This window comes from Xenopus laevis, chromosome 2L (genome assembly GCF_017654675.1).
Source record: "Xenopus laevis strain J_2021 chromosome 2L, Xenopus_laevis_v10.1, whole genome shotgun sequence".
Taxonomy (NCBI): domain Eukaryota; kingdom Metazoa; phylum Chordata; class Amphibia; order Anura; family Pipidae; genus Xenopus; species Xenopus laevis.
Window position 1 is genome coordinate 131,828,282 of NC_054373.1, and position 27,206 is coordinate 131,855,487.

Consider the following 27,206-nt stretch of genomic DNA (forward strand, 5'->3'; position numbering starts at 1 on the left):
CTCGAGACTCATGTCGCTTGCGATTTTTCATTCTAGCAGGCGGAAGGCAGTGGAAAGCAGTTCAGGGAGATTTGTCGCCCCAAAGACTAAATCTCCCTGAATATCCCAGTGTGACCTTACTCTTAGTGAATGATAATTTTCAGGAATCAATTTAGCACCACTCCACTAATTATATGTAAATCTTCCTCATAAAAAGTGGGTAAATAGATAGACTGTGCAAAATAAAAAATGTTTCTAATATAGTTAGTTAGCCAAAAATGTAATGTATAAAAGCTGGAGTGACTGGATGTCTAATATAATAGCCTGAACACTACTTTCTGCTTTTCAGTTCTGTAACTCTGAGCTAGTCAGCGACTTGAAGGGGGCCCACATGGTACATATCTGCTCAGTGAGCTTGCAACTGATCCTCAGCATTCAGCTCAGATTCAAAAGCAACAGTTATGACCCTTGTGCCCCCCTCCCCTCAAATCGCTGATTGGTTACTGCCTGGTAGCCAATCAGTGGAAACCAAGAGAGCTGCAAAACAGGAAGTAGTGTTCTGGTTATTATTTTAGACTTGAGTCCTGCAGCAGGTCAAGTTACCCGCAAAAAAAGTGGGCACCCTTTGGAATGAGGTGAGGATTTTCAGGTGCAGGTATAGATGCGGGTCTCATTTAAATTTTATTATCTTATGTAATAGTGTCTATATTTTACTTCTTTGAAAATTTTTTAAAACCCGTACCCGCAACCTGCAATCCACAACCCACATTCTTACCCACTACCCGACCCTCAAGTACCTTATCCGCAACCAAGACCCGCTGACCATCAAGAATCAGGAAGTGTTGCCGTAATCCAGAAGTGACATCATCTAACAGGAAGTGCTGTCGTAAATTGGAAGCGACATCATCGTAAGTAGACGTGATCAGAAAAAAGGAGTAAAAATCGCTATTGAGAAGACCCGCGGCCCGACCCGCAGAACCACCGACCCGCGTCTATACCCGCACCAGGAACGTCAGGGAACCCACAACCCGCAGGGTACCTCGGAAAGCCAGTTGGATGACTAATGAAACGTCTTCAAGGAAAAAGAAAAATACAGCAAGTCCAGCTGATTTGACTATAGATATCAATCAACATAAGTATTGTGCTGAACTCTGGCTAATTCAATGTAAATAGGTGAAATTCAGGACGTGTGCCCATGCTCAGGAGTTCTATATGAAGCTGCTGATGCAATGGTATATTAAAGGGATACTGTCATGGGACAAAATGTTTTTTTCAAAATGCATCAGTCAATAGTGCTGCTCCAGCACTGAACCGCACAGTGTCGGACTGGCCTGACAGGATACCGGGAAAAAACCCGGTGGGCCCGACCCTGAATGGGCCCCTGCCAGGCCAATCCCCTCTCCCGATCGGCACGTCATAGTAGTGGAGCACATCACAGTAGGGGGTCGGAGAGTCCCTGGACAGTAGTCCCGGGGGGCCCAGGGCCCCCAGTCCGACCCTGGAACTGCACAAAAATCCATTTCTCAAAAGAGCAAACAGTTTTTTTTTATATTTAATTTTGAAATCTGACAACCTTCAGTCACTCTTTACTGCTGTACTGCAAGTTGGAGTGATATCACCCCCTCCCTTCCCCCCTCCCCCTAACAACAGAACAACAGGAACAGCTCCCTGGTAGATCTAAGAACAGCACTCCAATCCAGGTCCCACTGCGACACATTCAGTTAAATTGAGTAGGAGAAACAACAGCCTGCCAGAAAGCATTTCTCTCCTAAAGTGCAGTCTGTCTCTGAAAGCACATGACTAGGCAAAATAACCTGAGATGGCTGCCTACACATTAATATTGCAACTTGAAAAAATACACTTGCTGGTTCAGACATTTGACATGGTAGAGTAAATTATTTGTAGTGTAAACAGTGCAATTTAGAAATAAAAACGACATCATTAAAATCGTGACAGAATCCCGTTAAGTTGTATTATTAGGTGTGCTAGTAATGATCTAAATTAACCTGCTCCAGAATACATTGTTGTTATTTTCACATGTAAACTCGAAAAAAAATCCACCTACAGATAAAACAGCCTATTGTACAGTTAAACATTATAAGAGTATAACAGACATACACTAATAGTCCCTAATAAGATTACAGCTATTCCCACAATGCACCTCTGTAGGGATGTTTAAAGGCTAAGACTGTGCTTAGTGTCAGTAGAGATGTAACGGAGCACCTGGTAGGAATGAATAATAGAGAAGGAATAATGTTACCAGTCTTTCCTATTCTTTCCTGGGCCTGGAATGTTTCATTGTTTCATGGCAATGACACCTGATTCACTTCGTATCCTCCTCTTGTGCCGTTAGATGCTTTTAGAACTGCTTACATCAACCATTCCATAAACACGGGCAGCTTGGTGCCAGCATATCATTTAAGGTAAGATCCCTCTATTCCTCATATACGTAGTGAACGTATCAACAGCTGCTGAAAAAAGTATGCTAACATTTCTAAACGCTTTGAAATTCACATTGGGAATATCCAGTATATTACTAATGTGTGGAAGTGGGACAGGTGTGCAGTTTAAAGGAGAACTAAACCGTAAAAATGAATATTGTTCAAAATGCCATATTTTATATACTGCACTTATTGCACCAGCCTAAAGTTTCAGCTTCTCAATAGCAACAATGATCCAGGACTTCAAACTTGTCACAGTGGGTCACCATCTTGGAAAGTGTCTGTGACACTCACATGCTCAGTGGGCTCTGAGCAGCTGTTGAGAAGCTAAGCTTAGGGGTTGTTGCAAATTATCAAGCAGAAAATGAGGTTTGTCTGTAATGTAAGCTGATGCTACAGGGCTGATTATTAAATTCTGATGTTAGTTGCACTGGTTTCTGTGCTGCAATGTAGTAATTATCTGTATTGATTAGTAATCAGCATTATATTGTGACATTTCTATTCTATGTGTACTGTATATTGTGAGTGGGTCCCTAAGCTCAGTAAGTGACAGCAGCACAGAGCATGTGCAGTGAATAAGCAGAAAAGAAGATGGGGAGCTACTGGGGCATCTTTGGAGACATAGATCTTTACTGCTTAAGGGCTGTGGTTGCCTTGAGCTGGTACAGAAGCACAAAACATTTCTAGCTACTTCTTTAGTTAAACTTTAGTTCTCCTTTAAGCAACAAAGCCACACAAACATGTATCCATCAGGTCAGCATACCGTATAGTGTTTTAGTATGGTCTGGCTGTTGCATTAAATAAACCACAGTGTATCTATATCTATATATATCTATATATATATATATATATATATATATATATATATATATGTACAGTATATTGCTGCCCCAGAATCATTCTAAAATACACTTTAATTAAACAGCCCCAATACATTGTCATCCATTGTACTGTGTTAGATAATGTATATTTGTATCATAACAACAAAGTGACCGTACTCAGTCAGTACCAAAGGATATTTACACCTGTTTTTACTATGAGCTCCCTGGGACTTGCAGTGGCACAGACACGTATCTTACACAATGTAAAAAAGTACTCAAAAGAGCAATTTTAGCAAATAGTTTTTTAGGTAATATGTCCCCTCAAAGAATGAATATAAAGAGAAGATGAGTGAGTATGAGCTGTGGATAGTAAAGTCAAGTGCATGCAGGTGAATATAGATGGGATTAGGCAGAGAGGCATAACCATTGCTGCTGTAACATCTCTTGATAACATTGTATTGTGTTCACAACTTTAGTCTGAAGAACTTCTAATTTGTCAGTTTCACAGTAGCTGGTTTATTCTCATCAATGTGTATTTGTTTTATTAGAAATGAGTCTATACTGGGGATATCATTCACATCAGACACTGCCCACAATGGAGCTATCCAAGGTCACTCACACACAATTAAGCAGGAGCTCACTAAGCTGTCTGTATGTTTTTGGAATGTGGAAGGAAACCCAAACAAACAGACACTCATGCAGATAGTTCTATCATTGGAATTGAACCCAGGACTAGGGGTTGTGCAGGTTCAGGCCGACTTCTGCACCCAATTTACAGGTCCAGGTTGAACTTCCTTCCGTTCTCTCCTCCCATGACTTTCCTGAGCTGGCTTCTTCCGAAAGGGTCTTTTTATAGGCGTGCCAGTCCCCTATTTGTGGAGCGTCGGGTGCAGTCCTATAAATAGAAATGGCTGGGCGGATTGTGTTCGGGTGCAGATTGGCAGCTGGCGGGTCACTTTTTATGAATCTGCACATCACTAATGTACTACAATAATGAAAATGCACCATAATAGATGATTAAAAAAGCAGCAGGGACATTATCCCATTTGTTCTTCTCATCTTGAATCTAAGGGGAACAGGATGACAGAGAAAAGATTCCAGCCAGTCTATTTACAGGGATTTCCCACCACCTACAAGTCAGACCTTTTCCTTCAACTCAGTCACCACTATGTATGTAAATGTCAACTGTGTAACAGATTAATTGCGCCCATCACACTCAAACTGTTTAGCATCTGAATTGTGTGTTGTGGGGGATTCTCTGAACACAAGTGCAGTGGTCTGTGACTCTTTGCCTTACAATGTACACAATAGGCACACTGAAGCCAATCCAGCACCCATCATGCAAACTTATGTATACAATTACTTAGCACTGACTTTTTGTCATTAAAAAAACAGTTTAAACTCAAATAGCCAAGCACCCAGTTGATAACCCCAGCAGTTGTAATTCCCCCCGCCCCCCAGGTACTTGTCACAGGCTCCTGTAAAGGGTAGAGATAGGGGGTTGTTGTTTTGAGGAAGGTAGCCATATTTAATGAAAACAGGACTTCAGCCTATGGAAGGATCGCTCCGCCCCCAGCCCAGGGTCATGGAAGCAAGGAAGAAGATCCGTTAGTAGTGTGAGAGGGTCTGTGGGCGGCTTTGAGGGAAAATATTCCGGGTGCAGCAACTACTTGTTACTGACACGTTCCTATGATTTTTATAGGAACGTGTCAGTATCGCTTTAAGGTTGCACCAAATCGATCATTTGTAGGTTGGGCCACATACCAAATCCTCCACAAATGCTTCAGCAAATCAAATCTGACTTCTAATTTGAAGATTCAGTCATGAGTTGAGTCACATGAAAGATGGAGGAATGCAGGAATAATATTCTTGGATATTAGAGATGAATTTGGCTAGAATTTTAACTGTAATACAACTTGCATAATAAAACGGGTATTATTGGGTTTTGGTGGATATGTATTCGTTCTACAGAACCCAGTGCCTGCAACCAATTGAAGACTATGGACTGAAGCTGAACTATCTTGAAGGGAAAAAAGCAAATTGGGGCGGGGGGAGGGCAGCAGAAATACACAGTTACTTAAATATTTACACAGGAATTTCTTTCTATTATAGTTTGACCATGTGATACCTATGAGGTGCGAGTGGCAGTTCCTGGCAGTTCCATTCAGCAACATTGCTCTGCACATGATATTGTATTGACACCACAAAGTAAATCAGTATAGTGCTTCAACATTATAAATCATATGCAGGTATGGGACCTGTTATCCAGAATCCAGATAATGGATCTTTCTGTAATTTGGACCTTCATACTATAAAACATTAAATAAACCCAATAGGCTGGTTTTGCTTCCAATCAGAATTAATTATATCTTAGTTGGGATCAAGTACAAGCTACTGTTTTATTATTACAGAGAAAAAGGCATTTTTAAAAAATTTGCATAATTTTGATAAAATGGAGTCTATGGGAGACGGCCTTTCCGTAATTTGGAGCATTCTGGATAACGGGTTGTCAGATAACAGATCCCATACCTGTATTACTTTTCCTGCTCTGTGTCTCAGAAACCATAAAGATTGTCAAGTTCAAGACTTCAGACTGTCATTGCCAGCAAAGGGTTTTCAACCAAATATTAGAAATAAACATTTTATTTTCAGTTGAGCCCCTGAAATGAAGTGATTGTGTTAAAAAAAAAGGCTTTAGTTCCTCACATTTTTATGCAATCTTTTTGTTCAACCCACTGGATTAAAGCTGAAAGTCTGCAGGTCAACTGCATCTGAGTTGTTTCATTTTAAATTCATTGTGGTAATGTACAGAGCCAAAATTAGAAAAAGTTGTCTCTGTTTTTAGCAAAGTCCAATCTAGCCTTTCTATTCTTGAGGCTTATGAGTGGCACCCTCTGTATTTACTTTCATGCAGTCTTCTCTTTATGGTAGAATTGGATATTGATATGCCTGCCTCCTGGAGAGTGTTGTTCACTTGTTTGGCTGTTGTGAAGGGGTACATGCCAAAATTAGAAAATAGTTGTCTCTGTCCAAACATTTATTGGCCTAACTGTACATTGTCATATACTGCATTCTTAGCATACTGTAGGTATTAGGGAAGTTAAAGGAAAACTATACCCCCCAAACAATGTAGGTCTCTATAAAAAGATATTGCATAAAACAGCTCATATGTAAAATCCTGCTTCATGTAAATAAACCATTTTCATAATAATATACTTTTTTAGTAGTATGTGCCATTGGGTAATCATAAATAGAAAAGTGCCATTTTAAAAAATAAGGGCCGCCCCCTGGGATCGTAAGATTCACTGTACTCACAAACATACCAACAAATCATACATGTTAGGTCACATGAGCCAATTAACAGACAGAGTTGTGTCTTTTGCTTCCACACTTCTTCCTGTTACAATTAGAGTTGTAGTATTTCTGGTCAGGTGATCTCTGAGACAGCACACAGACCATCACAAAATGGTGGCTCAAGGCAAGACATGTAAAAGGACAATATTTACTTAAATATATATTCCAGTTTGGTAAGATTCTTTAATCTGCCACTTAATATGATATGAACTATCTGTTGCTTAAGTGTTCATTTTGGGGGTATAGTTTTCCTTTAAAGGACAAGCGACTACTTTAAGGTTGTGGCACAAATCTCCCAGTGCATGCAGCTTCATATAGTGTACTACAATAACAGAGTAGTATTCTGATTTATATGGATCTAAATCCATGACACACAGTAGAAGTAGTGTAAAAGTAGCCATTTTCTGTTGCTAGTGATTCTGGTAATCTTATCATTCTATATGAGCATAACATGTACTCAGGTCCATGGACTTATGACATTCTACAACAATTTGATTTTCTTTAGGCTCTGTTAAATCGATAGCACGATGGCTCCGCTGCTGCCAGCTCAAGAAGCAGCCAGAATCTACCACACAAACTACGTACGGAATGCTCGTGCTATCGGTGTTTTGTGGGCAGTGTTCACCATCTGCTTTTCAATCATTATGGTGGTGATTTTCATCCAGCCGTATTGGATTGGGGACAGTATCAACACTCCACAAGCCGGCTATTTTGGCTTATTCAGCTATTGTATTGGCAATGCCCTAACCTCTGAACTCATCTGCAAAGGAAGTGCCTTGGATTTTGCGAGTATTCCTTCAGGGGCTTTTAAGACGGCCATGTTTTTTGTGGGAATATCCATGTTTTTAGTTGTCGGGTCCATGCTATGCTTCAGCCTTTTTTTCTTCTGCAATTCAGCCACAGTGTACAAGGTCTGCGCATGGATGCAGTTGGCAGCTGGTAAGGTGACACAATGTTAGATGCTTTCAGTATAGGTTTCCGTCAATAAATATGTTCCAAAATCCTCAGAGAAGTGTTGTACACCCTCCAGTCTGCCTCACACTTCCCAACTGTCATGGCCTGAAGCCTTGCTGGCAACATCACAAAATCCTTCCAATCATATTTACCCACCTGCTCAGTGCAGATGAGAAGCCAACCTCTTAGCTCCTTACTGTTTAATTCATGTTCCAAATACCTCATGGCTCTTAGTTACTTTGGCTGGCTTAGCTTTCTCCCATTTTTACATCCTTGTAATGAAACACTGCTCCAAGCCAAACCTGCTCATTCTCTCATTATTCTCTCATTCCTCTTGTTCTACATGCACTGGCTTCTTGTGTCTTTCCAATGTGGAAATACTGTGGAAAATATTATTCAGATAAAAACATTAGCGGGTACCTTTATTTTTCTTTGCAGCGGCTGGCTTGATGATTGGATGCTTTATTTACCCAGACGGCTGGGACTCTCCAGAGGTGAAACGTATGTGTGGGGATAAGACAGATAAATACTCGCTAGGCGCTTGCACAGTACGCTGGGCCTACATCCTCGCTATCATTGCCATTATGGATGCCCTTATCCTCTCCTTTCTTGCATTCGTGCTAGGAAACAGGCAGGATAGCCTACTACCTGAGGACTTTAAGGTTGAAAGCAAAGGTATAAAAGCAAATAGCCTTACACTATGTATTTCTATATACTTTTCTCTGTTATTCTGTTTGCATTCTAGTTTTTAGGGTGATCTAATGCTCTCAGGGTAAAGTATAATCAGTCAGTCTAAAAGTAATGCAAAGTCATGTACAATGGCTTAATTAGATGTTGCTGGGCCCCACATCAAGTTTGCCTACTCTACCAATACATATTAACATTGCAAATTAATTAGGGTCTCACTGGACCCCCTACAACCAGGATCTGCTTCTTCTGTAGTTACACCTCATGTCATGTATGATCAGAGCACCAAGTTTTTGTCCAATTTGGCTTGATTCCTTTATTCTGCTTCCAGGCTGACACAGTCCCATTACAGAGCAGGTTATTAACATGTGCTAAAAATAATCACATCAGCAACTCTTATACTAATATGGATGTGAATTAAAATTCTAGTTGTTATATATTTTTCTTTATTTTAATTTTAGTGCTTTTACTCATCTCCTACCTTGAATGACACTGCCCCCATTTATATCAATGTCTTCACCTGACCCGCAAGCCCTACAAAGTTGTAATACTTTTAATTAAAGGTATAAATGTTTCATTACTTCTGGGGCATTTGTCAGAAACGTAGAGTGGGAAATATGAAAAAAAATTGAGCATTTTTAGTTCCAGAACAACTTCACATGTGAATACCAGGTCTTTTGTGCCCGAGATGCACAAGTTTACCTGACTTATCCATACAAATTCCACAGCTTCCATATCAGCTAATGCACTAACTAGGGATGCACCGAATCCGGGATTCGGGCAGGATTCACCCTTTTTCAGCAGTTTTCGGATTCGCCGAATCCTTCTGCCCGGCCGAACCGAATCAGATTTTGCAAAATGCAAATTTTTGACACACAAGGAAGTAAAAAATGCTTTCCCCTTCCCATCCCTAATTTGCATATGCAAATTAGGATTCAGATTTGGTATTCGGCCGAATCTTTCGCAAAGGATTCCGGGGTTCGGCCAAATCCAAAATAGTGCATTCAGGGATCCCTAGCACAAACACTGTTCTACGTGTGGTAGACTAGATATTTCTTGTATAGTACAGTTTGATCAATCCCAAGTGGAAGAGCCTAACTGAAAAGCATTACTAGTTAAGAGTTTTTTTTTTTTTATGAAATATCTAAAAGTTAAATGTTGCATTTTGCTGCATCTTAACTCTCACGCATTCTGCCTTCTGGCACATCTTGGGGGACTTACCCTTTCAACCAGTGTTGTGTCTAAAGCAGCATCTACACTATTTTGCTCACCTGGAAAGCCATGGAACCTCCTACTTTAGCATTCTGAATAAAAATCATTAAAGACATTCTTCCGAGCCACAAATTGACATATAACACGTAGTTTGCGTCTATCGCAAAAAATTGCGATAGACGGCTGCCGGTATATAACCTAGAGGTTACGAAAGCTCCTAACCAAGTCCTCTACTGTAAGGTACAATGTATTGCATAAAGGGAAGGCCTACCCTTCTATCTATCTCTCTTTCTTTCCTAACTTTCTTCTTTCAGGTTATGTTAACAAAATCAATAAAGATAAACTTTCAAAAAAAAAAAAAAAGATAAAGTCGTTATTTCTTTATGGCATAGAATCAGCATTTCGGCTCTTGCCTAGAGGCTTTATCAAGGGGCTCTAGGCAAGAACCGATAGGTTAATTCTATGCCATAAAGAAACAACGACTTTATCATTTTCATCAAAATGAATCATTTTGAAATATATATATATTTTTTAAAGCTAGGGGTCTCCTAAACAGTTTGTTTCCCAATATGTATAGAATGACCAACATGTCAACACTAGCACCAGAGTCATATAAAGGAGCCCTAGGTTTTACACAGCAGACCTTCAGTCACTATTTATGGTTCCCAACTACACAAGCCAGGATTCCTTTAAATAATAATTATGTCTGAAGACACAGTGCTCTTCAATCCAGCTTTTTGATTGGTTATTTAGTTTTTTTATTGAGCAGTTCTCCAGTTTGTACCCCAAATTTTAAATTACTCTAGCAACCATGCATTTGTTTGAATATGAAACTGGAATATGAAAAGGACTGAATAGAAAGAGGAGTAATAAAAAGTAGCAATATTAATACATTTGTGGCCCCCATTTGAAATCTGGAAAGTGTCGGAAGAAAATGGCAAATAATTAAACAAATATAACAGATAAAAAATGAAGGCCAACTGAAAAAGTGCTTGGAATTAGACATTCTATAACGTACTAAAAGTTAACTTAAATATGAACAACAGCTTTAAGGAAGGGCTCATTTTCATAATAAAAGAAGATGGGGATATATATATTTTGAACTTCAGAGGTGAACAACTAAAAAAACATTAAGAAAAGTAGTAAAAACACATTAAGAAAATATAAACACACATCTGGGTAAGCAAGTATACAGGTGTAAAGTGGGGACCACAAAAAAACAAAACCCTGGATTGATTTAATTGCTTACCTTAAAGGGATTCTGTTTTACTGCAAATAATTCACTCTACCATATAAATTTCATTCCTGAACCAACAAGTGTATTTTTTTAGTTGTAATATTGGTGTGTAGGCAGCCCTCTCAGGTCATTTTGCCTGGTCATGTGCTTTCAGAAAGAGCCAGCACTTTAGGATGGAACTGCTTTCTGGCAGGCTATTGTTTCTCCTACTCAATGTAACTGAATTTGTTGCATTGGGACCTGGATTTTACTATTGCTCTGTTGTTAGGCTGCTGGGGGGGGGTGATATCACTCCAACTTGCAGTAAAGCAGTAAAGAGTGACTGAAGTTTATCAGATCACAAATCACATGACTGAGGGCAGCTGGGAAACTAACAATATGTCTAGCCCCATGTCAGATTTCAAAATTGAATATAAAAAAAATGTTTGCTCTTTTGAGAAATGGATTTCAGTGCAGAATTCTGCTGGAGCAGCACTATTAACTGATTTTCACGGAAAAAAAAAGTTTTCCCATGACAGTATCCCTTTAATAGCCTGTCCACTTGCATTCTGCATTTACAGTTACATCCTAACATACTTTCTTTCTCTTTTGCAGAAGAAGAGAGTGGCTGAGGAAGAAAAAAAACCTTCAAAAGAAAAAACTACAAAGATGCTGAATAGTGTGTATGTGTGCTTGTGGATTTTTTGTACAGAATTAAATAGTCCCAAACATGTAAATGGATGTGTGTGACTTCTTGTTCTAAACTGTTGGCTGGTTTAGTCAGGATACAGAAGTACAAAGACACCCAATTGTAAGGCAGTTGATCATTAAAATTCAATCTTTGTAGCTTTTGTTGAACACAACATAAAATATGTGACAAAGTTGTGAAACAAACATCTGCTGGAATGGAGGTTTGTGTTGGATTATTTTCTTACATCTTCTCCAAAATCAGTAGCTCAGTGATCAAGTCTCAGTGATTACACATCGTAAGGGGCCATTTACATAGGAGAACACAATGTCCAAAATAAAGTCTGCAATCAGCATCTTGTTCCCCACTTTACACACATGTTCTGCTTTTATCTGGTGCTCGGGTGCATTACCTGGGACCCAAGTGTTGATGAGAGAAACTAGGGGTGCACTGGAGGATATGTAAATAATATTTGCAACAAGCTACTCCCATGGTTTCCAGGCAAGATCATGCAACCCCAACATGTGTGTGATTAAGCTCTCTCTGTTGAGCTGGTACCCTGCTTATGGATGCAGAAAATGTTTACACTTCACAGCTTTATTAAGGCAGGATTTACAATTGGCTTGTGCTGAAAACTTTTATAGAACTTTGAGCTATCAAGTGGTTTCCATTTATGTGACACATCAGTAAATGGGCTGAGTAATAGGTGTGGGGAGATGATCTGCAGTGTGTGGAATCCTATGCGTGGATGGTTGCACATGCGATCAGACCTGTATCCAGTAAAGCTGGTTTCTCAGGATGCTGATGGGATTAGTTCCAAATACAACTCCTAAAATAAACAAATAGGCCATAAAAAGAAAATGTTTTCTATATCCCATTGTTTCCATATATTGTCTAAGGAATTGTGGGCTTGGGGCTGATCTGCACATGTATGGGCTCTCCCTGATGGCTGTAAATATAGATATCGGACTGTAAATCAGCCAGAAAACCATCTTGTGGGCAGGTTTATAAACCATGTTGGACAGAGACTGGCCTCTCCCAATGGGCCTGCAGAAGTGCCAATTATGATCGGATCATTGGCCCAGGGGCCAAACAATCAAATTCACCTGATTTTGACCAGAATGTAGGTGGACAAATTGGGCAAAGATTCGACTCATTTGCAACCTCAACAAATGAGCAGACCTTAATGTGTATGGCAAGCTTTAAACAAATACCCAATAAATGCTACCTGGTGATTGGTTGCTATAGGTGACTAGGCTTACATAGTACATAGTGAACCTGGACATACAGTACATGGCCCGATAAAAGCCAACAGACCGAGTCGGCAGCTTATTGGCCCGTGTATGCGGCCCTCCAACGGGCTTCCCTGATCGATATCTGACAGAGAGTCGGCCAACTGTCGATCGGGCAGGGGTTGCGCGTTGATGCGTCCCCGCGATCGACCACCTGTATTGCTTTCATTATGATCCAATCGTTGGGCCCTAGAGCCCACGATCGGATCAGCTCAATATCGCCCACCTTGAAGTATGTGTATGGCCACCTTTAGTTAATCTGGGTTAAAAAAACGAAAGTTTGTCAAGTTCAAACTCTCCAAATGTGTACAAGGGGGTCTTGATAATGGTCTGAGAAGGAGACCGAAACGTTGGCCTGTTTTTAAAAAATTTTCAATAAAGTATGTTTTAATCTTTAAGTAATTTGGCTTTAAACGTTCCTGGTGTGCACCCATCTACAACATATTTATCTATTCCATTACGGGTAGCACCTGGGTCACTTACTGCTGTTTGGAGTGCGGAGAAAACACAAGGACTTTATATATATATATATATATATATATATATATATATATATATGTGACATAGTACCCCACTCAACCGAGAATATTATGAAAAAAATCAAGATTTATTAAAAATGTCATCAGACGTTTCAAACACCAACTGTGCTCTTTCTCAAGGATATCATTGTTAACATTGAGAAAGAGCACAGTTCATCACTAAGCACTGTTTATAATGCTAAACTTCTATATTACAGCTATATTATGTATTATAAGGAGATCCTTTACAGTTTGGTGCATTACAATGTGCCTATCTGATAGATTATGCAGAACAATCTATGAAACATGTTTTACTGAACAATTATAGAAGAATAAAGTTCTATATACAATTCTTGCGACATTAGCAGTTATTTTTACATATTAACATTTTCACTTTAGACATATAACAACACATAAAATTACTGGGGTACTTGAGGGGCGAAAATAATCTCAATAGAAGATCAATATAGAAAAGATTTATAAAAAATATCAGCAATAACGGAATGGGGTGCAAACATTTTGGAGGCTAGCATGTACCTAGTGTGCCACAATGTGGAGGGGTCCGTAGGCACTTCGCTCTTATGCAATTGTAAATTTATTTAATGGAAACACTTTTTTTTAGTGAAAGCTTGAGTTAAAAAGTGCAGTTTACAAATGAGCAGGTAACGCATAGGCACTTTTATAGAAGATAAGTCCATTATAATTAAGAAAAAAATTAATTTTAAGACGGCAGAGGGATTTCATCATATACTACCTTGATATATGGAAACTTCAAAGGTAAATACCAATATTCAAAATTAAAAAAGAAGTAAAACATTTTATCCATGGTAACCTTGTAGTATATATCCAAAATGCTTAAGAAAAGCTCTTTCCAAGACTGATGAGGTCTAAAAAGGATGTAAAATTTCTGAATGTCTAATGCCAATGATTTATTCCCATGCTGCCCAAAAATCATTGTACCGTTTCCTAGATAAGTTGGTTCTCCACTGTACAAGAGTAAACGTGTATAATTGGTTTGTACTTTCCTATTAAATGTGGCTCCAAGCTCAAACAGCTTCTGGTACGTTCTAAGCACAAAGCTGGCACAGTCGTATGAATCAAACCACACAGATGAATTGAACTCCGGGGATGCCCTGACATTCCAAGTCTGATAATATATCCCAGTGTCATTATCTTCTTTTAGCCATTTTGCCATGCTATTAAATATGGCACCTATTATAAAACAAAACCACATTTTAATCTTATCTCTTTAATATTATCAGCTCTTCATATTGTATTTTCTTTGAAAAATATACGTTGAAAACATACAACAGAACCCTGATTTTACATTTCCCAGGAGACAGTGTCCCCCCTGAGGGGGGGGGGGAAGACTCCACTTTACGGTTTTATGGAAAACCTTAAAATCCACTTACATAAAATTGGGGTTCTACAGTTTGTTTTATTACAGTATTAATGATATTTTATACTTACCGTAATACACACTTTCCTGATAATAGGAAACCTGTGCTTGTCTGTTAATATGGCTCCTAAAGAGTGTAATGATGACCCATTCAACCAGACGACATTTTTACATCTCAGGCTACGGTGGCAGAACAGAGGGCAAGTTGTTCAAAAACCACTAAAATTTGAAATATGAAAAAAAAAATTTGGCAGGCGACAAGACGACTTCTGTCCACAATGTAAATCTCCTGGGGCCAATTGTATCCACATGGCCTGGTCCTGCCCCCCCCATACAAGAACAATGGTGTACAATAATGGAAATCCTAGCAGATGAACTGGGCACGCTACAGATATTGGACCCAACAATCTGTTTGCTGGGGGTAATGGATGAGGTACTGCCTACCAACATGGCCAGAGCTTGACTACGAACGCTCCTGTTCTACGCCAAAAAAACAGTAATCATGCACTGGATAGGAGGAACTCTCCCCTCCTTAAAGGAGAATTCAACCGTTTTTAAAAAATTAAAAAAAAAAAAAAACACCTACCCAACGTAGACTCCACTCCCTCCTCCCCCCCAGCATAGATGCCCCCCGGGGAAATGCCCCTAACTTTATACTTACCCCTTGGCGGAGATTCTGGCACTGGAGTTTGTGTCTTCTTCCGGCGCTTCGGCAATTTTCGTGAGTCTTGGCGCATGCGCAGTTGTCGCAAACTGGTAAATTGCTCCAACTGCGCATGCGCCATTTTGCCGGTCTCCCACTCAGCTTGCCGAAGACCCAGAAGATGGCTGCGTGGAACTCCGATGCCAGAATCTGCACCAAGGGGTAAGTATAAAGCATTTCCCCAGGGGGCAGCCATGTTAGAGGGGAGGTTTTTTTTCGAAAACTGTTGTTGAATTCTCCTTTAACCTTCTAGAAACAACTGGTGGATAGAGCTTTCCCTCATAAAATTGACATATGAAACGAGGGGGGGGGCCCATGATAAGTTTGACAAAATCTGGGGGGACTAGTGTGATCTGGACATATAACTGGTTCCTCTATAATCAAAAGTTCCTATATCCAGTGATACAATCTTCCTTTCTGTATAAACCTGTGTTTGACCAGACATCACTCATATGCTTATGCATATACGTTTGTTTTGTGTTTGTTACAATCAATAATGTTTATCTTTGAAAAAAAATGAAAAAAATGGATAAAATGAAGATCAGCTGCTTAGTTATCATTATACTTTAATTTACATAATGTAAGAAGTATGCTGCATTTTACAGGGACTGTTCATCATTCATATCAGCCCTTGCGTAAGCCTAAAGCTGGCCATTGACGCAAAGATCTGATCGTACGAATCGAGGATTCGTACAATTTTCGGAACTTGTGTGGAGAGTCCCGACATTTTTCGTCCGGCGGAGATCGGTCGTTTGGTCGATCGGACAGGAAAATTTCTGTCGGCTGCCGATAATATCTCTGCGTGTATTGCCGATCGTACGATTTTCAGTGGGAGACTGTCACTAGCTTTGGTTGGACATAGATATCGTACGATTGCTGTCAGGGGCAGAACATTGCTGATCTGTTCTTTAACTAATCTGACTGGTAAGACTTTGATCTGAATGGTTAGTGGCGAGTCGGGAGATGTGAAAGTTGTACGATCGGATCTTTGCATCTATGGCCAGCTTAAGAACCATATAACATAACCACACAGTACACACAAACTCAAACTAGTGCCAGTTTCATCAATTTCCTAAAAAAGGTTAAAGGTATATTGTCCTGCAAATGCTTCAGGAGACTTTAAACCTCCTGTTGCTCCCAGGGTAAAATGGTACCGCATGCAACAGTTAATGGCAAGTACTGGGGCACATGAATAGGATACTTTACAACACTTGAACGGGAAAATTTAAGATTTTGTCTATTGAATGGACTGGACTCTCTGATAAATATGCCCTTTTATGACAATAAAAGAAATGTAGTACAGGTATGGGACCTGTTATCCAGAATGCTCAGGACCTGGGGTTTTCCGGATAATAGATCTTTCCGTAATTTGGGTTTTCATACCTTAAGTCTACTAGAAATTCATTTAAAAATTAAATAAAGCCAATAGGCTGGGTTTGCTTCCAATAAGGATTAATTATATCTTAGTTGGGATCAAGTACAAGTTGCTGTTTTATTATTACACAGAAAAAGGAAACCATTTTTAAAAATTTGGACTATTTGGATAAAATGGAGTCTATGGGAGACATTCCGTAATTCGGAGCTTTCCGGATATCGGGTTTCCAGATAAGGGATCCTATACCTGTACAGTGAAAAGTACAAAATAATAGAAACAGCTATTAGTACAGTTATGGGACCTGTTATGCCTAATGCTCAGGACCTGGGGTTTTCCAGATAATGGAACTTTCAGTAATTTGGATCTTCATACCTGAAGTCTACTAGAAAATCATTTAAACATTAAATAAACCCAATAGGCTGGTTGGGCTCTTAATATGCATTAATTATATCTTAATTTGGATCAAGTACAAGGTACTTTTTTATTATTACAGAGAAAAAGGAAATCATTTTAAAAAATTTGGCTAAAATGGAGTCTATGGGAGACAGCCTTTCCATAATTCAGAACTTTCTGGATAATGGGTTTCTGGAGAACAGATCCCATGCTTGTATAGTGCTGGCTTGTCATTAGGCCTTGGCACAGAAGATATATCACACAGAGCAAATGCCATTAAATCTTTAATCTATGGATATGTTGTATAGGTATATTATCAATTATCCAGAATGCTTGGGACCTGGGGTTTTCTGGATAAGCAATCATTGCATATTTAAACATTAAAAAAACCCAACGTGATTGTTTTGCCACCAATATGGTTTCAATTTGAGAAATTCTGCATAACGGATTTACGGATAAGAGATCCTGTACTTGTATTTGTAAAATATACTGTATCTAGTATAAACTATATAACACATGCCAAGACTTATACTCATTTATTTAACACAGCATTAGAACATACATAATTTGGTGACAATTCTACAAGGGGTTTCTTTTATTTTATCCAGCGCCTGTATGTTAAAAAAAAAGGAGATTTAGTGTACTCTGCGTTAAATCACTTTCTCTTCAGTTGCTTGGGGGACACAGGGACAACAACTAGGAGGAGGACACAACAATAGAAGAAACAGAACTGGCTCCTCCTTCGCTGGCTATACCCCCCAGCAGGCAGAGCCCAAGACAGTTTGTACCAAAGAAGTCCTATGATTTTAGTAACTGAAAACCTAATGGAAACCCATTGTAAAGTAATAGTACTAACCACGTCTGAATTGCAGTGATAACCCCTATCCAGGATGGGAAGCCCTGTGTCCCCCAAGCGACTGAAGAGAAAGAGATTTAACGGTGAGTACACTTAATCTCTTTTTCTCCATTGTCTGCTTGGGGGACAGAGGGACAGTGGGGACGTACCAAAGCTGTCCCCTGATATAGAGTGGGAAGGATAGGCCTACATGGATGTGACCACTGCGGCTTGAAGTACCTTCCTACCGAAGCGTGTGTGAGAAGACGCAAGGGGGTTGAAATGGTAGAATTTTGTAAATGAGTGAATAATGACCACGTAGCTGCCTTGCGGGGCTGTTCCCCGGAGGCCTGGTTTCGGAAGGCACAGGAAGTGCTCATTCCCCTGGTGTAGTGCACCTTGAGTAAGCCTTGCTTAGGAGTTCGTCCAAGTACGGGGTGATCGAAATTCCTGAGTTTCAAATTACTTCTGTGGCTGCAGTCATTAAATTTGTGAATACCCGAGGCGCTGATGGTAGGCCAAACGGAAGTGCCGTGAATTGGTAGTTATGGTTATGTAAGACAAACCTCCAGTTCTGTTTCTTCTATTGTTGTGTCCTCCTCCTAGTTGCACCAGCTATACCCCCACTGTCCCTGTGTCCCCCAAGCAGACAATGGAGAAAATTGATTTTTCATCAAAAACAAGCATCCACAAATTGCCAGATTTAGCCTTACCTGACATTGTAGCTATTGGAACCAAAGTGCCATTGCTTTTCCAGTGGTTATCATCGATTCCTTCATAGAAACAGGCTGCTCCTTGATTACACCAGAATGGCTCTTCCATGTTTGGCCGGAGGTGAGGGAAAGTGCAGTTTCCGAGCTGAAAAAGCTCATACCACTCTGCAGTGTAGTTTTTACCCGTTAAAGAGCTGCTGAATCCAATGGCATCATGCATGATTTTCTAAACAACACAAATACAATCCTTGGTGAAAGATTTGGCCTATGCCTTAAAACAGGGATTGTTTGTCCATATATTGCAATATATTTAAGCTGGCCAACTACGTCAAAGTCATCCCATATCTGGCCAGTCCTACGCTTAATTTTCATCTGATTCATTAAGAATTTTTCAAAGTTTGAAAGCAGCAAGTAAGTTGCAGGTAAAACTTAGTCCCTTTGTAAAATGTATAATGAAGCAATAGAATTCTTAATGAATCAGATGAAAATTGAGCGTAGGACTGGCCAGATATGGGATGACTTTGACGTAGTTGGCCAGCTTAAATATATTGCAATATATGGACAAACAATCCCTGTTTTGTTTAAAGGGTAAGGCATTTTTCAGTAGCAGTATGCACAAAATGTCTCTGTCTTAAATATATTGATAATGGGTTGAGTGCAGAGGACTCTTGTATTTGACTATATATATATATATTTATTGCCTTTAATTGTATGGTTGCTTATGACATCTCCTTTAAAAATGATAAACTATGATTAAAACTGTTACATTTTATAAATCTCAAGTCAATACTGCCATCTATTGAAAGAAATGGTAAAAGATCAGTTTTTGCGCTTATGCTTATGTTCAGCTATCTGATCTGCTGTGTTCAATGAAGCCTTAAATCAGTGGTTAATGTGGGTCTGCCAGCCTTCTGAATGATGAGGAATGTTCACAAGTGCAGGCTAATGCATTCAAGGTAATTTAATTTTCTATGATAATCAGGAAAAGTCACAAGAGAGCCTGTTGTCCCTGCAAAATGTTTTTCGTTTATATTAAATGCATTACTAAACACTTTACGGTGCACCTAAGCAAGGACCAGCTTGGTTGGAAACATTTGTCATGAATAAATAAATGTAAAAATAAATGTAAAAAGCATTGCACAAACAGGCTTTCCGGTGGCTCTTCTTGATTATCGTCTGTAATGAGGGAGTGGTGAAACCCAAATGCCGTGTGATGAGCTGTATGAACTAGAACACACCGCTTTAAACATTTATAAGGAGGAGTATAGATTTTCTAAAGCAAAACTTAATTTCCTTGTGTTACTTTGACCTTAAGGCTGGAACTACACTATGCTTCTTCATCAGATCTGACACGCGGAGAGGAAACGGATGCGACGAAAATAAGGTAAGTAATACAAATGTCGAACCTTGTCACTGCGTGCATCCAACACGACACACTCCTCTTCAAAAAAGGTGACACGGCGACGATCCATCGTGTGGCACTCAATTTCTCCTCCCTGGCTATCTCCTATAAGGAAGGCAGGGAGGAGATATTGAGCGCTGCACTATGGATCGCATTTTCTGAAGAGGAGCGCAAGCAGAGTTTCGGTAACTTATTTCTTAATAAAGGCTGTGTGATTTTAAAGTTTAATTAGTCTTGTTTTTTTTTTTCGTGGTATACTAACTAATTTTGGTTTTCAATTTTTTGATGTTACTGGTCCTTTAAACTGTAAGTGTGCTTTCAATTGAAAGTACCAGTTTGGTTGTTTATACTCTGGCTTGGATTTCTGAAACAATGTATTAGAAGCCAGCTATTACACCTGGAGTAGAAATGAACTCTGCTAAACGGTTTCATCAAAAGTCAGAACCAGAACAGAATTGCTTTCAATTAAAATTACATTTACCAATAAAAAAAGACATAATCATAAATGAATAAATGTATATAGGTACATTTTCTTTAATTATGCAAAAATCAGGTTTTGGGTGGAGTTCCTAACTGAGTAAAACTCATCTTGTCTACCAAAGTTTCATTCTGAAAGGCCACTCCTCCTGTATAAAATCAGGGGTTACTATACAGATATAAATAAGTGCACAGGATCTGTATTTTGTTGCTTGTTGTCACAACTTTATAGTAGCTCTGCTTTAAAATGAAATTACATAACTGCAGAGAATACAAATCGGACTCCCAGCTGAGGGCATATCAAAGTGACACATGGATTACTGATTACTAATTAGTTTAGTTTTGGAAATTAAAAATGCTTCACTTACAAAATGTCCAAGAAGGTCTCCATATTTAAATTCCCAAACAGGAGCTTGAAGTCGGAAAACCTGGATGATGTCCTCATTCTTCGTTACCGGGATGGAACCATCTGCATAGCCCGTGGGACAAAACGTGTACTTGGCCTGGCAGTATGGATCATTCTTTGGACGAAATTCAAAGCGCCTGTATTTGGTGCAACAATGACATGTTTACAGTTTGCAGACATGTAGAAGGAAATTGCCAGCCACTTTAATTTGCTATTCATATTATATGGTACTGTAAATTATACGACACAACATAAGCCTGCCATACAATGCTGGACAAAACCATTATACATAGCATTCTAAATTCTAAAGTTCATACAGTTCTTAAACAGCCAGTACAGGGATTCATTATGTCGAAACCCCTTATCCAGAAAGCTCCAGTTACAGAAAGGCTGTCTTCCATAGACTCCATTTTATTTTTATAACCCGGTGGACTCCAGGTCCCCCAGTCCAACCCTGTAAGGAACCATAGACTGTACAGTGAGCTCTAATGAGACAAGGGCTGAGAAGTAGAATCCCTGTAAAGATCTGTGAAATATACCAGTGCTATAGAAATAAAGGTTATGAATAACTGTGCCAGTCTGAGCCACAACTGTGTCACACCCTCTCCATAATTATCATTAGTCTCATTACTCATATTGTGACATTATTTGTGCCTGAAGCCTTTCCTCCTCCCAATGTTATAATCAGAAGTCTCCCTGAAGTAGAATTGTATCAGAACAATGACTAACTAGCCGACAGAGCTGAAAAAGAGGAAGTTCAGCGCAGTCACATGTCATCTCGTGAGATAATAGAGATCTTCTCAGTGGAAGTAAACGCAGTTACTGTGCACTAATAAACACGGCTGCTCCACAACAAAACTTCCAGAATCTCCATTTCTTGCCAGTTGGCACTTACTTGTAGGGCACTGGCCAGTGCTGCAGAAAGTCAGTAGTCGTATGTACTGACACACAGGCCATGCTGAGGAGGAGTAGAAGCCAGCGCAGCCAGCTCAGCACGTCCCGCCAGTGCCCCATCCCAAGCGCCACTGGCCACATACACACAATATCTTCAGCAGTCACTTTGGGAGCACAGTTCGGGCGCCTCACTCACTGCTATTCCCGGCAGCTGTTCAGTCACATGACCCGCATCACTTCTCTTTCGCTAGCGCAGGCTGGCGGCGTTTTCAATTACTGCAGCGACACCCACATACTAACTTCAGCTCTGTATCCATATTTTAGATTAAGTTGACCGGGAAGTATACTTGCTAATTGTTATTTACTATGGTTTAAACCTGTAACAAAGATTTCCAGGCGTAATGCTTGGCGCTGTGTGGTGTGCCAGTATAAAAGATGGCTGCCATGTGTCCTCGCAGCTTGGTGATGTAGTAAGCGCTTGTCTTCACCGGCCTGTGAGTTGTCATTGAGCAGAGTCAGCATGGGCAAGCGGGTAGCGGTGGTGTTGGCCGGCTGCGGGGTGTTTGACGGGAGTGAGATCCACGAAGCTTCGGCTGTTCTCGTTCACTTGAGCAGGAAGGGAGCCCAGGTAAAAGCAAAGGAAAACATTGGGTACAACTATCTGTTGGAATTGAATAATACCATTTAAAGGGGGTTGTTCACATTTGACGCGTTAAGTTCTAGCATGATGTAGAGAGGGATATTTTGGGAAAATTTGTGGTTTTTGAGTTATTTAGCTTTTTATTCGACAGCTCTCCTGTTTGTAGTTTCAGCACCCTGGTTGCTAGTGTCCAAATCACCTTAGTAACCATGCACTGATTTGGGTAAGACACTGGTCTATGAATAGGGGAGGGTCTTAATAGAAAGATCAGTAATAAAAGGTAACAATACATTTGTGCATTTGTTTTTTGTTGGGGCCAGTGACCCCCATTTGAAAGCTGAAAAGAGTCAGGGGGAAGAAGACAAATAACTGAAAAACTATAAAAAAATAAATAAATAAAAAAGGTCAATTGAAAAGTTGATTATAAAAAGCCATTCAACAACCTACTGAAATTAACTGAAAGGTGAACCACCCCTTTAAAAGGCTTGTTCACCTTTTAATTAACTTTCAGTATGACGTTGAGGGTTATATTCTAAGACAACTTGCAATTGGTTTTCATTTTTTTTTTATTATTTGGGGTTTTGGAGTTATTTAGCTTTTTATTCAGCAGCTCTCTAGTTTGCAATTTCAGCAATCTGGTTGCTAGGGTCCAAATTTCCATAGTAACCATGCATTGATTTGAATAAATGACTGGAATTTGTATAGGAGAGGGTCTGATTAGAACAATGAGTAATTAACCCCATTCGAAAACTGGAAAGAGAAGGCAAATGATTAAAAAAAACAAAAGAAACAATGAAGGCCAATTGAAAAGTTGGGAGAATGAAAGAAAATGAAATAACGAAAAAAATATCTTTTTTTTTTTTTTTTATTAAAGAGCAACTACAGACAATACATTTAAAATATGATTGCAGTTATCAGAGTAATGTCTATATTTCTCTTGGGTTGTTTTTTTGTATACCAGGTAAAGATTTTTGCCCCCAACATAGAGCAGATGCATGTAGTGGATCACTTTAAAGGAAACCCCACAGAAGAAAGAAGAAACGTTCTGGTTGAAAGTGCAAGACTTGCTCGCGGGGATATTCAGGATTTGGCAGAGTTTGCGGTTGATCAGTTTGATGGTTATTTTCCCAGGTAAGGCTTTTTAGTTATACATGAAGTAATGCTAAGAAGTGTCTCATCTGTTTGGTCAGGGGCGTAACTACAGAGGAAGCAGACCCTGCGGCTGCAGGGGGGCCCAGGAGGTATAGGGGGCCTATGAGGCCCTAATTAATGAGAAATGTCAATAAATTTTGGTAAAACAGGACAACCTCTGGAAATGTTGGGGGCCCTAAAATTAATTTGCTGTGGGGCCCAGTAGCATCTAGTTACTCCACTGTGTTTGGTTATTCACTTCCTTGGCTTTTGAAAATCAATAGTGAGCCTAGATTAATATCCATATGTTGCAGCTATTTTTTTTATTTCTCTTAAACATTGATCTGAACCACAAAAGAAATAATGCCATTTTGCTTAGCACCATGACACGTCTTTATCCCTATTTAACTTTAGTACGCAGTTATGCACCTCTTACCATTCTGGTGTCTGTGTCAAGCCACTAAGCAAGCCTTTCCTTGGTTTCCAAGAGCTTAACTAACTGGCATAGTTCACCATGTAAAAAAGTGTATTCAATATGATTTGCAGTTGTAAGCCTCAAAATAAATTTTCATGTAAAAAGCAGCATAAGTTTTAGTAAACATTCACAGAAACTAATAGTAAAATTGCATTAGCTATGTCCATTATGAAATAACCTGTAATATTAATAGCTGAACTTGCTACTGCTGCATAGGTTTTCTGGATTGGAAAGTTTAGGTTTCCAATTAAAGAGGAGGTTAGAAGTGACCAGGAATTAACTGTACAATGTTTGCCACAGTCTCAAATATTTAAAATGTGTCCCATCTTCAAGTTTAGATGATATGGTCAACGAATCCGTGAGACCCACTGCATGTTAAATCAAACGAGAAATTGTAGACTTGTTTTAAATGTTCAAATTCTACCAAACCCTATTTGTGTTTCAGTTTTGTTTTAAATGTGGTTGTCTGTTCATGCAGTAAGCTCACTAAATTTCTCTTTTCCTTATTGTTCTTCATTAAGGAGGATTTGGAGTTGCTAAAAACTTATGTTCATGGGCTGTGGATGGAAATAAATGCACTGTAAATGAACAAGTAAAAGCTACGCTTCAAGCTTTCAACCAGGCCAAGAAACCTATAGGGCTGTGCTGCATCTCCCCTGTGCTTGCTGCTAAAGTGTTTCCAGGTTGTGAAGTCACAGTTGGAAAAGATAACAATGAGGATGGAAGGTAATGTTACACAAAAGAACTGAAGGAACATATAACTGTTTTTCTACATCTTGTTTTACTTCCTTCCATTGAAATCTAAATGTACAGTGACAAAACTGTTGTTTTTAAACCCCTTGATTTATAATGGGCAGTAGATGACGCTGACCACTGTTAACTGAAGCTTTTACTTTCCTTTTAAATTTTAGTTTCACATTTTTCAGTTTAGTACTTTAATTTTCCATGCTTTGTATATTTCTTATTTGACTTTACTTGTCTATTGGGAAACCATTACCGGGCCATGCATGGGCAGATCCCTTATGCTAACAATTAAGTGGTTCTTAAAGGAGTTGTTCACCTTTGAGTTAACTTTTAGTATGATGTGTAGTGTTATACTGAGACCATTTGCAATTGGTTTTAATTTTTTTATTATTCGTGGTTTTTGAGTTCTTTAGCTTTTTATTCAACAGCTCTCCATTTTGCAATTTCAACAATTGCCCAAATTAACACAGTATCCATGCACTGATTTGAATAAGAGACTGGAATATGAATAGGAGAGGCCTGGATACAACGAGGAGCAATAAAAAGTAGCAATAACAATACATTTGTACTATTATAGATCATTTGTGTTTAGATGGAGTCAGTGACCATTATTTGACAGCTGGAAAGAGACAGAAGAAGAAGGAAAATAATTCAAAAACTATAAAAAAAAACAAAAAAAAAAAAAAAATGAAGGCCAATTGAAAAGTTACTCAGAATTAGTCATTCTATAGCATACTAAAAGTTAACTGAAAGGGAACCACCCCTTTAATTTATCTGAATGCTGAAAATAGTAATTGCTTTTCTTTCTTTTCATAATTTTATGGCCAGGTTTCCAGATGCTGAAACTGCTTCTGCCATTCAAGAACTTGGATGTAAGCATATCTGCAAAGATGTGAATGAGTGCCATGTGGATGCCAGCAACAAGATAGTAACCACCTGTGCTTTTATGTGCAAAGCACCACTTCATGAGATTTTTGATGGGATTGGGGTGATGGTTGCAAATGTTTTGGAACTGGCTTAAACTGTAAATCTTTGGTGTGCAAATAAACCACATTTTATTTCCTGAAGCAACAAGTATTTGTCTTGATTTGCCTGGACATCTTTGAAATTTTACAGTTGTGTAGATGTATACTTACTTCATAGTTGTTTAACTCAGGGTTTTTGCTCATTGACCCTTGTCCTTTAAAATTGATCCAGAAAACTGTAAACTGGAGAGCTGCTGAAACAAACAGTTGACTAACTGAAAAACCACAAAAAGTAGACAAAGGCTGATTGAATTTAAATCAATGGAGAAGGGGCACTGAGCAGATCTGAACTTATCGTTGGCATTTATAAGGCCGTGTATAAGAGACCCTGTTTGCCATTACCTAGCAAAAAAGAGGCATTATGTAATATATTCTACACCTCTGAAGCACGTCCACTTATGTGCCAGACTTTTATCAGAGAGCTTCATCCTTCAGCTGCCTCTGAGTTCTCTCCACTTTTCATTCTTCAGTCTTCCAACATGTGAAAGATCTCTTTTCAGTTACCCCCTGCTCCATGTGTTCTGCTGACCTGCCTGCATCTGACACTATGTAATAACAGCAATGCCTATATTGCACAGACCATCAGCTTGAGTGCAGAATGGAAAAAACTAACGGGAATGGGAGCAAATTGGAGTAGTGTGACAAACTGACTAGGGATCAGCATGAGAGACCACCAGTGGAGGAGCATGATACTGTGGTAAGGCTGGATCAGAAGGAGGACAGAATAATGTGCCTGTCTATTTGTGTTGTACATGGATAAAAAGAATATAAATTACAGTATGGGTCATTGGGAAATGATCATACTGTAGGTTTATTTAGGTCTGTTTTTCAGATAGAAGGTATAAGTGCAGAATAGCAAATTTTGGCACGCAGGTGGTAATGGATCTTGTAAAATGAAATTGGGATTTCAAGAGAAAGAGAAGGAAGATTAGGGGGATTTAACACTGAAATACCCCCAGCAGCCAGATCAGGTTCAGAAAATAATATATAATTTGCAATGGTTACAAGGAGTACCAGAACAAAAGCTATTGTCCCAGGGCCTATTGAATAAAGTGTGATGGAGAGGGCGATAGTTTCAAAAGCAGCTTTGTTGACTCCTGCTCATCCAACCAGTTATTGAGGCATTCAAATAGCAGTTCCTGAACCCTCAGTGTTTTGAGTTTTAATGTATGTATACTCCTGTATATGTATATATAAATATACATAATATATTAATGTTGCACTCTGTGATCCAGTAGGTACAGAAATATACCATATATGCTTTTTTTTTTGAGGTAGACCAACAGATGTTCATATAAAATGTTGATGAGCATTCAGCATAATTACCACTATTTCAACATAAGATTCCTGGAATTTGTTATTCTTGGTAGATCTATTACATTCACTGTAGGAGTAAAAAAGGAACTGAGTTTTTTTTTTTTTTTTTTTAAAT

General features: G+C 39.1%; 3 protein-coding genes across 5 annotated transcripts; 2 read left to right on the top strand and 1 right to left on the bottom strand.

Annotated features, from left to right (window-relative positions):
- The first annotated feature begins 1,864 nt into the window (after nucleotides 1-1,864).
- Nucleotides 1,865-11,927, top strand: LOC108708497 (LHFPL tetraspan subfamily member 5 protein). Of its 3 annotated transcripts, none has more exons than XM_018247278.2 (4): nucleotides 1,865-2,402; nucleotides 7,101-7,534; nucleotides 7,988-8,224; nucleotides 11,280-11,927. In XM_018247278.2, the coding sequence occupies exons 2-4, from the start codon at nucleotides 7,123-7,125 to the stop codon at nucleotides 11,294-11,296; spliced, it is 666 nt and encodes a 221-aa protein (XP_018102767.1). In that variant the 5' UTR covers nucleotides 1,865-2,402; nucleotides 7,101-7,122; the 3' UTR covers nucleotides 11,297-11,927. The 3 variants fall into 3 exon arrangements, with proteins under 3 accessions (XP_018102767.1, XP_041438383.1, XP_041438382.1); XM_041582449.1 differs by lacking the exon at nucleotides 1,865-2,402 and adding an exon at nucleotides 3,093-5,449; XM_041582448.1 differs by lacking the exon at nucleotides 1,865-2,402 and having other exon boundaries at nucleotides 6,784-7,534.
- Nucleotides 11,928-13,730: 1,803 nt separating this feature from the next.
- cln5.L (CLN5, intracellular trafficking protein L homeolog) lies at nucleotides 13,731-22,047 on the bottom strand. Its single transcript, XM_041582447.1, has 4 exons — nucleotides 21,761-22,047; nucleotides 20,828-21,002; nucleotides 18,581-18,806; nucleotides 13,731-14,374 (listed from the first exon to the last, which is right to left on the bottom strand). The coding sequence occupies exons 1-4, from the start codon at nucleotides 21,898-21,900 to the stop codon at nucleotides 13,884-13,886; spliced, it is 1,032 nt and encodes a 343-aa protein (XP_041438381.1). The 5' UTR covers nucleotides 21,901-22,047; the 3' UTR covers nucleotides 13,731-13,883.
- A 179-nt stretch (nucleotides 22,048-22,226) lies between these two features.
- XB5871767.L (provisional ortholog of glutamine amidotransferase like class 1 domain containing 3B L homeolog) lies at nucleotides 22,227-25,820 on the top strand. Its single transcript, NM_001114812.1, is given in 5 exon segments — nucleotides 22,227-22,387; nucleotides 23,361-23,516; nucleotides 23,518-23,530; nucleotides 24,527-24,731; nucleotides 25,578-25,820. Coding segments are annotated over 5 exon segments (675 nt in total). The 5' UTR covers nucleotides 22,227-22,279; the 3' UTR covers nucleotides 25,771-25,820.
- The last annotated feature ends 1,386 nt before the right edge of the window (nucleotides 25,821-27,206 follow it).

Excerpts from the sequence above, each read along its gene's own strand:
- LOC108708497 (XM_018247278.2), top strand. The coding sequence starts at position 7,123 with ATGGCTCCGCTGCTGCCAGCTCAAGAAGCAGCCAGAATCTACCACACA. Across the intron at positions 7,535-7,987 it reads ATGGATGCAGTTGGCAGCTG|CGGCTGGCTTGATGATTGGA; the intron begins GTAAGGTGACAC and ends TTTTCTTTGCAG.
- cln5.L (XM_041582447.1), bottom strand. The coding sequence starts at position 21,900 with ATGTGGCCAGTGGCGCTTGGGATGGGGCACTGGCGGGACGTGCTGAGC. Across the intron at positions 18,807-20,827 it reads GAGACCTTCTTGGACATTTT|AAAATCATGCATGATGCCAT; the intron begins GTAAGTGAAGCA and ends TGTGTTGTTTAG. Across the intron at positions 14,375-18,580 it reads TCCAATAGCTACAATGTCAG|GTGCCATATTTAATAGCATG; the intron begins GTAAGGCTAAAT and ends GTTTTATAATAG.